Below are 14,963 nucleotides of genomic sequence, written 5' to 3'. Positions count from 1 at the left end.
TTATCTAAAATATTAAAGGCAAAAATGTAGAAACAAAAATTGTTAATAACCAACTGTTTAAAATTTTCTTTTACAGCCCCATAAATTATATCACCTACTTTTAATTGTACAGGGTTGGGGTAAGTGAGGGGCATGGGAGAATAACACCCCCCAAAAAAATCTTCCAAAGTCAATGGATTACATCATGGATAACTCCAAATAAAGTTGACCTTGTAGAGAAGTACGAAGCGGACTTTGCAATCAGACTAACTATTCCTGTGACCAAACAAAAAGCAGAAAAATGAACTCAAAAGGGTGTTGGAAAATGAGTACGAGGGTGTGCTTATGTCAGCAGTGGGGTGGACTAGGGTCTTCCCTACCGATCTGTCTCTTTAGTTCATGCCTTCCTGGTTTATATTCCACAAAACTTAAACTTTTCAAATTTGAATACAAATATCACACTGGTGATAGGACACTATAGTTTAAATATGAGATAATGCTTTAAAGGGATTAGTAGGCTTTTTTAAGCCTAATTGTTCTTATGTAAATTTAGGTATCTTTACTAATCAATTCATTAAATATTCAACCCTACCATACATCAAGTGCTAACTAAGCAATGGAGACTCAGACCTGAGTAAACACTAAGAATGCACAGCCACATGGTTAAAATAAATAAACGTATGTGCCCGTCTTACCTTTGTCAGAGTGCAAGCCCAGGGAGCAAGGCTGAAAAGCTCCTGCAGGAGCAGGGCAAGGTGTCAGAGTCCCCTGGGCGCCCGGGCAACCTGAGGTGAAGTGCGGCATTCTAAGGGGAGCGGCACGTGCAAAAGAAAGAACATGTTGGACAGCATGATGCGCTCAGGCAGAGGTGAGAGCCGGTGGAGGAGCAGGAGGAGAAACCGCAGAGACCGGTGGAGACCATGCACCTAGGAGTTCTCATCTCCACCTCCGGGCAGCTGCCGAAGCGTCGAGCAGGGATAGCGGCTCCCTTTGGGAAGCATTACTCTGGCAGAGGCTGGAGGCCAGGTAAAGTTACGGAGGAAGCGGGGCAAAATACGGTGGCCAGCAAGACGACCCGGATGGGTCTGAGGTTCTGGGTGAGGCAACTCCACAAATTTTCATTCAGTGGGCATGTTTAAAGTTTTGTATCCCGCTTCCCCTTGTGCTCACATTATTTCCTCATTAAAAACATAACCTTCACCACTACCAACAGGACAGGGGGGGGGGGTAGAGTGGAGAGGCTTTCGTGCTTATGGACCGAATGGCAAGTAAGAGGTGTCCCATACTTCAAAGGGATTTTTCTTCTTCTAATGGATTATCCCCATTAGCCTGTGAAACATTTTCTGGTACCTGTATCTTCATCTTGAAAACAAACACACTCTCCTCCCTGTCCCCCACCCCTGATCAAAAAACCCCAAAATATCTTCGATCTTCTCCAGTCACCACTCCATTTCCTGTCACAATGAAACTTTCCCACAGCACTGACTGCAGTAGGATCCCCACTTCTGTACCTTGTGTTCACTTTGACGGGCTCCGATCCCTAGTGGTTTTGCCAACACTGCGCCCTCCAAACGCCAAGTTCACAGAGGCTTCTCTCTCCATTTGGAAACATTTTCTTCCCTGGGCTTCCAAACACCTCTTTTCTTGTTTTGGTTGCTTTTTCCAACTACAGTGGCTTCTTAGTCTTTTTTTTTTTTTTTTAATCTTTTTTTCCTTCATCAGACCATTAACTGTTGGCGTGCTTACAACTCAGTTCTAGGACCTCCTCTCCATCTACACCATCTCCTGAAGGAACTTCGTCCAGTACCATGGCTTTAAATATAGTCTATATGTTACATTCCTACATTGACATGTTCAATAAGACCTCTTCCCTGAGCTCAGACTTGCATTTATCTACTCCATTTACATGACCAGTTGGCAACTCAAACAGCCTATATATTACTCATCTTCCTGCCACAGCAAAATCCTGTTCCTCCTAGAGTTTTCCACCTCACTATATAGTTTGGCCATAATGTCAGATGCTCAGGCCCCAAGCAAACTAGTCATCCTGATCACTCACTTTCCTTCTCCACCCCAGCCTCCATCATCCCATGGATCCAGGTCCTGTCTGTTACCTTCAGAACATATCTCCAATCTCCCAAACCACTCTCTTTTCTTTTTTAAACTATGCAACAGTTTCTTAAAAGACTCATCACTTCCATCTTTTCCTCCCTGTAATGCAATCTTCACAAATGAATTGGCATAATCTTTTTGAAATCATAAATCAGATCATGTCAATCCCTTTATTGAAAAAAAAAAAAAAATCCCTGAAATTCCATTGTATATAGAATAAAATATAAATGAATCCCTTGGCTTATGAGGCCCTCATCTGGAACCCTCCCTTCCCTAACTACATTCTAGCCACACTGACCTCTGTTCTCTCTTCCAGCAGCAGCAGCTGGAGGATAAACAGAAGGGTGGAGCCTGGAGGCCAGCTTGTTCCTGTTTTAAGACCTTTACATTTATGTCCTTTCTCAAAGCTGCCTTCTCATCATCCAGATCTCAGATCAAATTCTACCTGCTCAGAGAAGCCTGGCTAAATATTACATTTAAAGTTATTCTCTATGATACCACCCTACATTTTTTTCCCATAGCACTTACCAAAGTATTATGTTCATTATTTGCTTCTCCTAACCAGAACATAAGACCTAGAAAGGGAAGAACTTCATCTGTCTTGTTCCCTGCATATCTTAGAGTCAAATATACAGTGGACACTGAATATATACATGTTGAATAAATAGTCCAATCCTCCCTGTTTCTACATAAAATATTCTTATGATAGGGGTGTTAGAAGAAAGGACAAAATATAATACAGCTTTAGGTGACTAGAGCCAGCTTATAATATCATATCAGTGCTTTGTCAATTTGCTTCTTTCTTATAAAAATATCATTTTCTGCAAAGTCTGCTCATTAACATTCACAATCTACGACAAAACAACTGGAAGAAGACCAGCCATGAAAATCTTATAACTTCTCTTTTCTTTTCATGTCAATGACTCCAAGCAGTTCAGCAAGAAATATCTATTTAAACTCGCCTACTATAAAACAAATATACATACATAAAATAGCTTACAAATATAAAATGATAAGGTTAAAGGCACCACGCAGCCCAGCTAGCAGAGAGCACCTCTTACTACTTGCTAGTTTGGGATAAAAATCAGATGTCAGTACTTTTTCTTTAGAACTGACCTTGTACATAGAACTGTGATTTCTAAACAATGCACTAAACTGAACACACACAAAAAATGCACTGAATGCTGGAAGGGATGCTTGAGTTGTGCATGATACCAGTTACTGCTAAACAGTATCTGTTGATTGGATGCCTTCTAAGATCGCAGGCTGTGAATGTAAACATCTGTAACTTACAAACGGTTCAAAGAGCTTTTAAATAACTTGTCATTCAGAGGGCTGAGTACTTCATAAAACCAAAGTACCAGTGTTAATAAACAGCACATTGAAAAATCATGCTCTCGGCCTACTTGGGGCAGAGTATGTATTGTGTGAGCTATTTTTCCAGATATGTTCCTAATTCATAAAGCTTCTTTAACAAAAGCAAAAGCCTCCAACAGCTATGCATTCTCCCTTGTATAACCTATGAGGATGGAAGTACCAGGAGGCACCTTCAGGTCTATCTAGGCAGCTCATTCAACTCTGCATTAGACCAACTATAACCAAACATCAATACACACACCCCTAATTTAATGGTTCTGGAGAAAATTGTCAGTGTTGTAATACAGTGATACCTCGGTTCTCGAACATAATTCGTTCCAGGAGGACGGTCGAGAACCAAATTGTTCGAGAACCGAAGCAATGAAACCCAATAGGAAATAATGGAAACTGGATTAATTCGTTCCAAGCCCCAGAAAATGCCTATTTACTGGCCTAATTTGTATATAATATGTAGAAAAACATAAGTCTCAACAAGAAATAAAAGTGTACAGTATGTCTAAGGGTTAAATTCAGTGTAAAGCGTGACTCTCTCTCTGCACTCACACTGATGACGCAAGCAAGGCGCGCTGGGCCGAATGAACGCCATTCGGCTCAACTCGGCTCATCTCGGAAGTTCGAGTTCCAAATATTTGTTCGGATTCCAAGACAAAAGTTTCTCGAATCTCCTGGTCGAATACCGATTTGGTCGAAAGTCAAGGCGTTCGAGAACCAAGGTATCACTGTACTTCTTTGTAATCATAATTACAACTTTTTATTAGAACCTGGAGGCTGAGTAGTTAGCTGTAATTGTATTAGGGGTTGGGATCCTGGTTGAAACACTTTGAAATAAAATATGGTATCTACCTGCTGCATGCTCAAAGACTTACCAGACACAACGTATCATTGATTAGGAACGATATTTTCAATATCATCATAATATAAAACAAATCCTTTAATTTTTCAAGTGTTTTAAAAAGCAACTTTATACTTAAGCCAGCCTTGAACATAAGCACAAAATTTACCAGTTTACATTTTTTAACCCACAACAGCTTGAGCACCCACTCTGTGCATAGCACTATTCTAGGTGCAGTAAGAGGGACTGTTAACCTTAGAAATGTGATTTCACTTTCTGAAATTATCACCTTTTCCAGAGAGTAAAAATAAATAAAACCACTGTTCTTTGCTACTGACCTACCCCAAACCTACTTCTGGCTCACGGAAAAGCTAATTTCTGCCAAATTTAAGATGTTTCGATGAACTCAACTCTTACTTCTTTAAAAATAAAAAAAGTAGAACTCCTTTTCATTAAAAAAAAAAAAAAAAAAAAAGAATAAAACAATTTTCCACAAAAGGGCAGTTTCTGCATCTAATGAGTATTTTTTAAATTCTTTTTTTTTTCTCTAGCTTTTAAGTTTTCTTCCTCCAACACTGCCTTTTCTTGTATAAGGCAAACAAGACATCTTTTTATGCTGCTTTTCTTTTCCTAAGAAAAAGTACCGCATCTCGAAGACAAACCATTCCCAAGACTAGTGATAAATATTTTAAAAACTTTAAAGGTGAATCACCTACATTACCTTGATGAAGTAAAAAAATAAAAAGCAATTGGCACTAAGATAGCTATTCCAAGTGTTTAAACAATTTCAAAAACTGTTTATTTATTTTGTAAGAATGTACCCCTAGTCCAAAGTAACTATGTTTTAAAAATGTTTTAGCCAAAAAATTTACAAAAACCTTTTCAGTTCAACCTAATAAAAGTGATATCTAGAAAATATTCCACATTATTAAGTCTGTCTTAAACAGTTCAGATTCTAAAGCATTCCTAAGGCACGGTGTTCTGGAAGACAATGTGCTTCTGCTGGGTTGTGGGATGGATGCAGCGTCTGTGGCTGGCTCCACATGAGCCCGACGGCACTTTCCACCTGGATGCTGTGGGATTTGAGAGGAGAGTCAAACATAGGCTCCCAGGGCTGCGTGGAACTCTGTGAGACACTGTACCAGCTGCTGGAACTTGGGCCTCTCCTCTGGATCTAGGGCCCAGCAACAAGCCATCACAGCAAATCTGCAGAGTGACAAAGATGGAAAATGTGGCTGGTGACAATACAGTACTCCGAACTTTTTAGTCAACCTGATGCCAGTTATGTTTTCTGTCTACTTGGGGGCGTGGAGAGGATGACATTTAAAAAATCAATCAATATTACTATCTGTTGGCAGTTCTAAAATGAAAAGTAAAATGAGTTACCTGGATTGTACATATGGATTTCAATTCTTCATGAGAGCATATTAAAATATATCAGCAAATACAGAGATTCTGTGTAAATATCTGTTATCCTGTATTTAAGTTCTGAGAGCAAGAACTTGGTTCTAAGCAATTAGAACTTTGGATCTACGGTAAAATCAGTGCGAACGCCATCACTGTGTCATGGTGTAGAAACCTCCAGGGGATTCTGGAACGAGACCACACTCATCTGTGCACTCAGTGACCCCTGACTAGCCTGCTGCCCTCCTCGATCCCACTGCATGGGAAGGTTAGCTATGTGATGAAAGCAGGAAACAGGAACCGTCTCCCCTCCTAGTTCAAAACATCTTCCTTGTATATCAACTGCCACCAGTTGTATATCAATTGGCACAGCAAGAGGACAATGAGAAAGGCTTTTTTTTTTTATAATGAAGTATGTCCTTCAGCCTCTATAAGTAAAAGTCAGTCCTCACTCTACACATGTCCAACATTTTTTCACCATGTACATTAGTCTCTTGGATGCGATTAAGCACTGCAAATACAAGATGCAAAAAGTCCTAATGTCCAATGCATTAAAGAGAGAACAAGTTTGGTTGACTGTAGTTCTCCAGAAGAGTCTAATTCAAGGCCAAAGAGTCATTAGTCTCAAAAGAGAAGTCTCTGGACACCTGCTCTCTTTCTTTTAATCCCAACAACATAAAAGGAATGAAACCTATGTCTTCAAGCTCAGAAAAACTTACAGTTCATCTGGACAGTTGATAGGCTGGGCTATTCGGTAACCGTCTTTCAGGTATGCAGCCATCTCAAAGGGGTCAATGTCCACATAGGGCGTTTGGCCCAGAGTCATGAGCTCCCACAGCGTCACTCCGAAAGCCCACTGAGGAGAAGAGCAGCAACACAGGAGGGGGTTTAAAACAGCTGGCAGAGTGCTGCTGCCTGTGGCCAGATATGGACTAAAAATTACAGAATAACCAATTCTTAGGGAAAGCAAAATATTATCTACCATCCCCAGTTAGTTTACCTTGCTGGGACAGAAAAAAAAAGCATTTTAATGGATGCATTCTTTTTTTTTCATTTTTTTAATTTATTAGGTTTGATACAGATGTTTCTCTTTTTTTCCCCCATTGACACCCTCCTCCCCTTCCCCCCGCCTCATCCCCAGCTTTGTTGTCTATGTTCATTGGTCATGCAAACATGCATGTAAGTTCTGTGGTTTATCTCTCCACCTCCCAACATGCCCTCCTCTGAGGCTTGTCAATCTTTACCCCACCTCTATGTCTCTGGGTTAATTTTGTTCATCAGTTTGTTTAATTATATTCCACAAATAAGTGAGATCACGTGGTATTTGTCTTTCTCTGCTTAGCTTGTTTCGCTTAGCATAATACTCTCCAGGTCCTTCCATGCCATCTCAAAGGATAAGAGAGCTTTCTTTCTTACAGCTGCATAGTATTCCATTGTGTAAATGTACCACAGCTTTTTTATCCACTCATCTACCGATGGACACTTGAGCTGTTTCCAGATCTTAGCTATTGTAAATAGTACTGCTATAATATAGGGGTACATATATTCTTTCTGATTGGTGTTTCAGGTTTCTTAGGGTATATTCCTAGAAGTGAGATCACTGGGTCAAATGGCAGTTCAATTTTTAACTTTTGAGGTAACACCATAGTGTTTTCCACAGTGGCTGCATCAGTCTGCATTCCCACGAGCAGTGTACTAGAGTCCCCTTTTCTCCACACCCTTGCCAACACTTGTTTGATGATTTGTTGATGGTGGCCATTCTGATAGGTGTGAGGTGATACTTCATAGTTGTTTTATGGATGTAGTCTTTAATGTGAATATCATTAATGAATATTTTAAGGTAATCAGATCCATGGAAAGAATTGTTTTTACTGTTGATTATAAGTCCCACCACCCAAAACTGTTCATTATAGATTTTCCTAATATGAAAATTTGTTACTTTAAATACTACAGTTCGTATGCACAAATGAGAAGTGGAAAATGAATCTAACTTTAGCCTAATTGGAGGGAAGAACACCCTGAACCAGTGAAATATGCAAAGTATAAGATGTTATGGGTTTTTACTATATTTAAATAATTTAAATTAACAGGTAAAAATATCCTGAGAAAATACATTCCAACCTTGCTGGAGTAAAAGATCAGGTTTATTAGAAGCAACATGTGAACTACTGGTAGGAGCGGCAGCGGCAGCGGCAGCGCTCGTTCCTGGCCCGACCTGGTACACTGAGGCTCCCGCGTGCGTTGAGCACGGCACGGTGTCTACACAGAGCTACTGCCACGTGGCCAGGAAGGACGCACAACAGGGACTCCCACTGATCGGCTGCCATGTGTGGACCCTGGGATCAGAAAGGAGGTACAGAGGAGGACACCTGCGTACCATGGTATCATGTTATGAGTCCTTTCAAGTTCTAGACATTTTGTATCCTTTACCTCACTTAACCTTCACAACAAACCTGTGAGCATCATTGGCAGCCTGATGTTACAGGCGAGAAACTGAGGCGCAGAGAAGTAATTTGCCCCAATTTTTTGAGTGAAGGAGAAAACAAAATGGAAATAAAGGAATAAAACACAAGACGAAAACAAGTTTGTTTACAAAATCTAAGCATAGTGTATTAAATTTGATGTTGCTATTTTTCAATAACATAATCTAGAGATACTCTCTCAAATATAAAGATTTTTTAAAAAGCCTTATATTAATGACCAATAGTTTTATTTCTTTAATATCTGTAAACAAGAAAACAATGGAATATCTTATAGAATACTGTGAAAACTGCTAATGGAGAATGCTGTACCAAACTAAAATATACTTAAAAAATGAAAGCAAAATACAGAGTTTTTCAGACAAGCAAAAGCTGAAAGAATGCCACCAGCGGGCCTACATTATGAGACACATGAAAAGCGGTTCTTCATGTGGCAAGAAAAAACAGCAGATAGAAACCTGGACCTACACAAAGAATGAAGAGTGCTGAAAACACGAGTAACAACTCAGTATTTTCTCCTCATGTAAAAATTTCCTTTTTACATTGTTTAAAGCAAAAACAGCAACCACATATTATGGAGTTTATAATATAGAGAGAAGTACAACGCATGCCTATAATAGCAGTAAGGATGGAAGGGAATAAGTGGACACATTGTATTGTAAGCTGCTTATATTAAACACGAAGTGGTACACTATTATTTGAAAGTAGAAGGTCTATATTGTAAACCCTCGAACAGGTTTCCCAACCTCATCCCTGACAGTGTGGGATGGGTAATTCTTTGCTGTGAGAGGTCTTGTGCATTTGTAGGATGCTGAGCTGCATCCCTTGGCCTCTACCCACTAGATGTCCAAGTTGTGATAACTGAAAATGTGTCCAGATACTGCCAAATGTACCCCCATGGTGGTTGGGGAGGGGGGTGATGGGGTAGTGGTGGGGTGTAAATTGCTTGCTCCCAGTTGAGAATCACTAAGGTAGACTGATCGAAGAAATACACAAATTACCAATATCAGGAATAAAAGAAGGAACATCATTACAGATTCTATAGACATAAAAAAATATTATGAACAGCTCAGCCTTACTCCAATAAATGTAATAACTTAGATGAACAAATTCCCTAAAATATACAAATTACCAAAAGAAACACAACAGCAAACAGAAGATCTTTATAGCTCTATATCTATTGAAGAAACTGAGTTCATAATTTAAAATCTTTCAAATAAAAACTATGTATCCAAACAGTCTCATTAGGTGAATTCTATCAAATTTGAAAGAAAAATAATACAAATCTGCATTCGTTTCCTAGGGCTGCCACAACAAAGGACCACAAACTTTCAGTGACTTAAACACCAAAATTACTTTCTCCCAGTTCTGCAGGCTGGAAGTCCAAACCAAGATGTCACAGGGCTATGCCCCCTCTGAAGTCTGTGGGGAGCATCTTTCCTTGCCTATTCCTAGATTCTGGTGGTTTGCTGGCAATCCTTGGCATTACTTGTTTTGCAGCTGCAACATTTCAATCTCTGCCTCTGTTCGCACATGACACTCTCCCCTCGAATGTCATGTCAGTGTCTCTTCTTACAAGGACACTAGTCATACTGGATTAAAGTCCAGCCTAAATGAGTATGACTTCACCTTAACATTTTATCTGCAATGACCCTATTTCCAAATAAAGTTACACTCTGAGGTACTGGGGGTTAGGACTTCAACCTATTTTGTGTGGGGAGGAAAGGGACACACTATTCAATCCACAACTCAACCCTACACGAACTCTTCTGGAAGGAGGGAGCCCTCCCTTCTCAACTTATTTTGAGGCCAGCATTACCCTACAATAAATACCAAAGAAAGAGTTCAGCCTTTTGGAACTTAGTATCTTTTTCATCAACTGTGACCATTAGGGAGGAGCAATCCTTCTTTTGGTGGGGGTGGGAAAGAGAAACTGATGGAGATGGATGTATAGATTTTAAATTTCCATAGACAGAGTCTACTGGTTTAAGGAGAATGTTCTATTCCACTTAAAAATGAACAAATGAGTCCTGGCCTGTCTGGCTTAGCTGTTGGAGCACCAGCCTGCAGACCAAAGAGTCCTAGGTTCGATTCCAGCCAAGGCCACGTACCTCGGTTGCAGTTTATCCCCGCTGGTTGGGGTCGTGCAGGAGGCAACAACTCGAAGTGTCTCTCTCACATCGTTGTTTCTCTCTCTCTTTTCTCCCCTCCTTCTTTTTGCTCTGTCTGAAGATAAATGGAAAAATATCCTTGGGTGAGGATTAAAAAAAAACAAAAATGAACAAATGATGTCAAATAAATAAAAGTTAAAGGAAGCTGCTTGCTTACATACAGGTATTTATCTACCTTAACAACTTACTTTCTATAAACTTACTACTGACAGTGATTAGTACATACAATGCTTTTTTTTTTAAGTGTCTAATTTCCATAGGAAAGTTAGTTCAATACACAGAACAGTGTCCAAAGAAGTGAAACTGGTTAGAAGGGACTTCCCACCACTGGAGCAGCTGTGGGGAAGGAATAATCAATCAGAACCAGATTTTAGAGGAAGAAACCATGGGAAGTAACAAATGGATATTGCCACTATGTACACAGGAATAACTCCATTTTGACAAGGGAGGAACACTAACAACTCTGGACTGTAAGGGACTTTCACAGTAATGCTGGTGGTATCCGAGACTGGAGTATACACAGGTACTGTAACAGTACTGTGAGTACAAGCTAACTTAAAAGAAGTACTTTCACATTGTTTTGTCCACATTCTTATCGCTGAGCATCACCTATGGTTCTCATATTAAAAACTGCAATGCTAATAAACACCTCCAAAAAAGACAATAAAGCCAAAGGGTGCACTGCAGTTTCATTTCCTTAAAACCAACAAGTGATTAATTACATGTTGGCTCACCAACCCTTAAAAAAAAAAATCAAAACCAATAGCACAAGGATGATTTGTGGAAAACTTGTTCTCTAAAGTCTTCTGATAACTGAACCATTTAAAACTCAGACAGACTTATTCTATAATTTCCTTTTGTTTGACGTCACTGGAAAGGGAGTGATAAGAAGGTCAAGTTGTTTTTTCCAGAGTTTTATAAAAGGCTGCTGCTACTGTTAGAAGGGTCTCAAGGTCTGGGCCATTCTTACTCAATGCTATTCTTACTAAATGTTAAGAAGTGGCGCAGTATTTTGCAGATGCAGCTGTAAACAGGATGAGCTGACAGGAACTCACCCAGATAAGTGTAGCCAACTACAAAGAAGAAATCAACATGTAATTGACCAAATAGTATATATAAGCAATGGCTAAGTCTCTCTGCAGAGAAAGTGAGCTTTGGATATGAGCCCCATTTTCTTGACTTGCTTAAAGTTAATAAAACTAACTACCTTGCAACAACCGGGAACTCAGGACCCCCTTGAGTTCGCTAACACTATGTCCATTTAAAGACTGTTTAGCGAATAACAAACTCGATTCATTTTACTCTTCTTTTCCCAACTTGTTATTTTAGAAATTCAAAGCATTTTCCCCACTAACAACGTATTCTGATGTGACTTGTCAAAAACTGTATAAATTCTTTTTTTTACCCTATAATGTAATGTTAACTAATGTTGGGGCTACTACAAGTCCATTATATTACTTCAGGGACTTAAAATGCAAGGTAGACCTCAGTATACTATATATGATGTGAAAAACACTTCTGTTCAATTCTCAATGATCTGATCTGACCACAATAAAAGCATAATTAAGTGTTCTACGGCTAGGCCTTTCTATTAATACTAGATATCTAACATGCCTTTCTCGTGGAAATGGGGTTCCGATCACCAATGTGCAATTAACTGAATCTGGGCCAAGTGCTTCCCAAGCTTGAAACAAGAAGAATCACCTGGGGTGTTTAAAGTACAGATTCCCCAGTCCTATCCTAAAAGCTCTGAAGCCTAGAACACAATATTTTTTAACAAGAGTCTTAGCTGTGTCATAAGATCCAGCAAGTTTAGGAACCAATCTTAGATATATGTTATCAGAGGTAGTCAGGTAGCAAACACAGAGCATTTTTATTGTAGCGTGGCTGACATACAATGAACTGCACATAAAATGTTTGATTTGAGAAGTTCTGACATATGTATACACTGCAGAAACCACTGCCACAATCCAGACAATAAACACATCCACCTGCTCTAATCTTTTTCTCCCACCCCTACCATCCTCAAGTGAATATCTGCTTTCTGTCATTATAGATAAGTTTGTATTTTCTAAAATTATATATAAACGAAATAATTTAAACTGTACACTTTTTTTTTTTTTTTTTGCCTAGCTTCTTTCACTCAGAATAATGATTCTGAGATTCATCCATGGTACATGTTTCAACAGTTCATCCCTTTTCATTGTTGAATAAGTAGTTCATTATATGAATGTAGTGATTTGTTTATCCATTTACCTCTTGACGGACATCTGCATTATTTTCAGGTCCAGCTACTAAAAATAAAGCTGCTATGAATATTTGTGTACAAGTATTGATAAGGACATATGCTTTCATTTATCCTACCAGCAAAATGACTGGATATGGTACATATATGTTTAACTTTTCAAGAAACTGCCAGTTTTTTGTTTTTTTTTTTTTATCCTCACCTGAGGACATTTTTCCATTTTTTGTTCAGGTAGAGCGGGAGGGAGAGAGAGGAAGAGAGAGAGAGAGAAACATCGATGTGAAAGGGACACATCGAATGGCTGCCACCCGCACGACCAACCAGGGCCGGGGACAAACTGCAACCGAGGTACGCGCCCTTAGCGGGAACTGAACCCGGGTCTCTCAGGACCACAGGCCAACGCTCTAACCGCTGAGCCAAACCGGCCAGGGCGAAACTGCCAGTTTTTCAAAGTGAATATACCATATTGGATTTCCACCAGCAGTGTAAGAGAGCTGTGTATAGTTCCTTGATATCCTTTCAAACACTCAGTCTTCTCAAGTTTGTCATACTAATGGTATTTCATTGTTGTTTCAGTTTGTATTTTCCTCATGATTAATGATGTTGACCATAAGTTCATGTGTGTATTTGCCATTCATATATCTTTGCTGGTGAAGTGTCTATTCAGATATTTTGCCCATTTTTATACTGGGTTGCTTCTTAATTAGAGTTTTGAGAGTTTTTATATATTATGCATATATGTCTTTTATCAGATATGATTTGCAAATATTTTCTCCAAGTGTGACTTCCTTCCATTGTCTTAACACTGTATTACAAAAAGCACAATTTTAAAATTTTGGTAAAAGTCTAACTTGCTCTTTTACAGATCCTGGTGACTTATCTATGAAATCTTTAACGCAAAGTCCCCAACTTTTCTTCTATGTACTCTTCTAGAGGTTTTAGAGTTTGGATTTTACATTTGGTCTGTAGTTTATTGTGAGTTAATTTTTGTGTATGGAGCAAAGGCATGAATCGAAGTTCATTTTTCTGTAGCTGGATATCCAACTGCTCCATGACTGTGTTTAAAAGATAATTCTTTCTCCACTGAAATTGCCTTTGCACTTTTGTTGCAAATCAGTTGTCCATAACACTGTGTGGGTCAATTTTTAGATATTTATTCTGTTCCATTGATCGACTACCTTAATGCCACACTACACTGTCTTGATTCCTGTAATTTGAAATCAGACTTCCAATTCTGTTCTCTTTTCAAAGCTGTTGGCTATTATACGTTTTTTGCCCGTGTTTACATGAATTTTAGAATCAATCTGTCAATTTCCAAAAAAAAAAAAAAAAAAAGCCTGCAAAGATTTTCTTTGGGACTATGTTGAATCTATATATCAACCTGGAGAGAACAAACATCTTAACCATTGAGTTTTCTAACCAGTAAACATGGTATACTTCTTCATTTATGTAGGTCTTTAATTTCTCTCAAGAATGTTTTATAGTTTTCATTGTATAGGTTTTCATATGTTTTGTCAGGTATATTCCTAAGAATTTCATATTTTTGATGCTTTTTTATGTTTAAAAAATGATGATTTCTGATTGTTCATTATTAGTGTACAGAAATACAACTAAAGTCATTTGTCAGTTCTCGTAGCTATTTTGTACATCACATTGGATTTTCTTCATAGATGATCATATCCACAAATACAGTTGTCCCTCGTTTATCGTGGTTAATCCGTTCCAGACTCTAGCGGTTGCACCTGGCATTGAAGGATTCCTGGGGTGCTCAAATACATAGGCCTATAGTGCATATGTACAGTAATTTTAATTGTAATACAGGGGTGTATAATTGACTCAGACAACCAAGCGTGCACTGTATCATTTTTACTGTCTTTTTTTTTTTTTTTTTTTTTTTTTTTTTATCCTCATCCGAGGACATTTTTCGATATTTCGTTCAGATAGAGTGAGAGGGCCCTGGCCGGTTTGGCTCAGCGGTTAGAGCAGCGGCCTGCGGTCCGGATAGATAGAGTGAGAGGGAGAGAGAGAGAGAGAAACATCGACGTGAAAGCGACACATCGAGTGGTTGCCACCCACACGACCCAACCAGGGCTGGGGACAAACTGCAACCAAGGTACATGCCCTTAGCGGGAACCGAACCCGGGTCTCTCCGGACCGCAGTCCGACGCTCTAACCGCTGAGCCAAACCGGCCAGGGCCATTTTTACTGTCTTAATCAACTTTTTAATGAATATATTTGAAAAAACCACAATAGAGTGAAGCCATGAACATTGAAGCTGCAAAAGTCGAAGTGCGAAGTGGCTAGGGACGACTATAGTTACTTTTTCCTAGCCAATCTTTTATTTCCTTTTCTTGCCTTAGTGC

At 39.1% G+C, this 14,963-nt stretch overlaps 1 protein-coding gene across 1 annotated transcript in view; it reads right to left on the bottom strand.

Moving 5' to 3' along the window:
- Positions 1–4,381: 4,381 nt before the first annotated feature.
- The window catches only part of RYK (receptor like tyrosine kinase), a 100,974-nt gene continuing 90,392 nt past the window's right edge, over positions 4,382–14,963 (bottom strand). The window contains exons 14-15 of the mRNA XM_036267417.1: positions 6,424–6,560; positions 4,382–5,506 (exon numbers count right to left, since the gene is read on the bottom strand). Of these exons, the coding sequence (XP_036123310.1) occupies positions 5,395–5,506; positions 6,424–6,560 (249 nt within the window). The 3' untranslated portion in view covers positions 4,382–5,394. The remainder of the gene's footprint in view (positions 5,507–6,423; positions 6,561–14,963) is intronic.

The sequence above is a fragment of the Molossus molossus genome, unplaced genomic scaffold, assembly GCF_014108415.1.
Source record: "Molossus molossus isolate mMolMol1 unplaced genomic scaffold, mMolMol1.p scaffold_m16_p_18, whole genome shotgun sequence".
Classification (NCBI taxonomy): domain Eukaryota; kingdom Metazoa; phylum Chordata; class Mammalia; order Chiroptera; family Molossidae; genus Molossus; species Molossus molossus.
The sequence above is the reverse complement of the archived record's forward strand: the minus strand, read 5'-3'. Positions and strand labels throughout refer to the sequence as shown.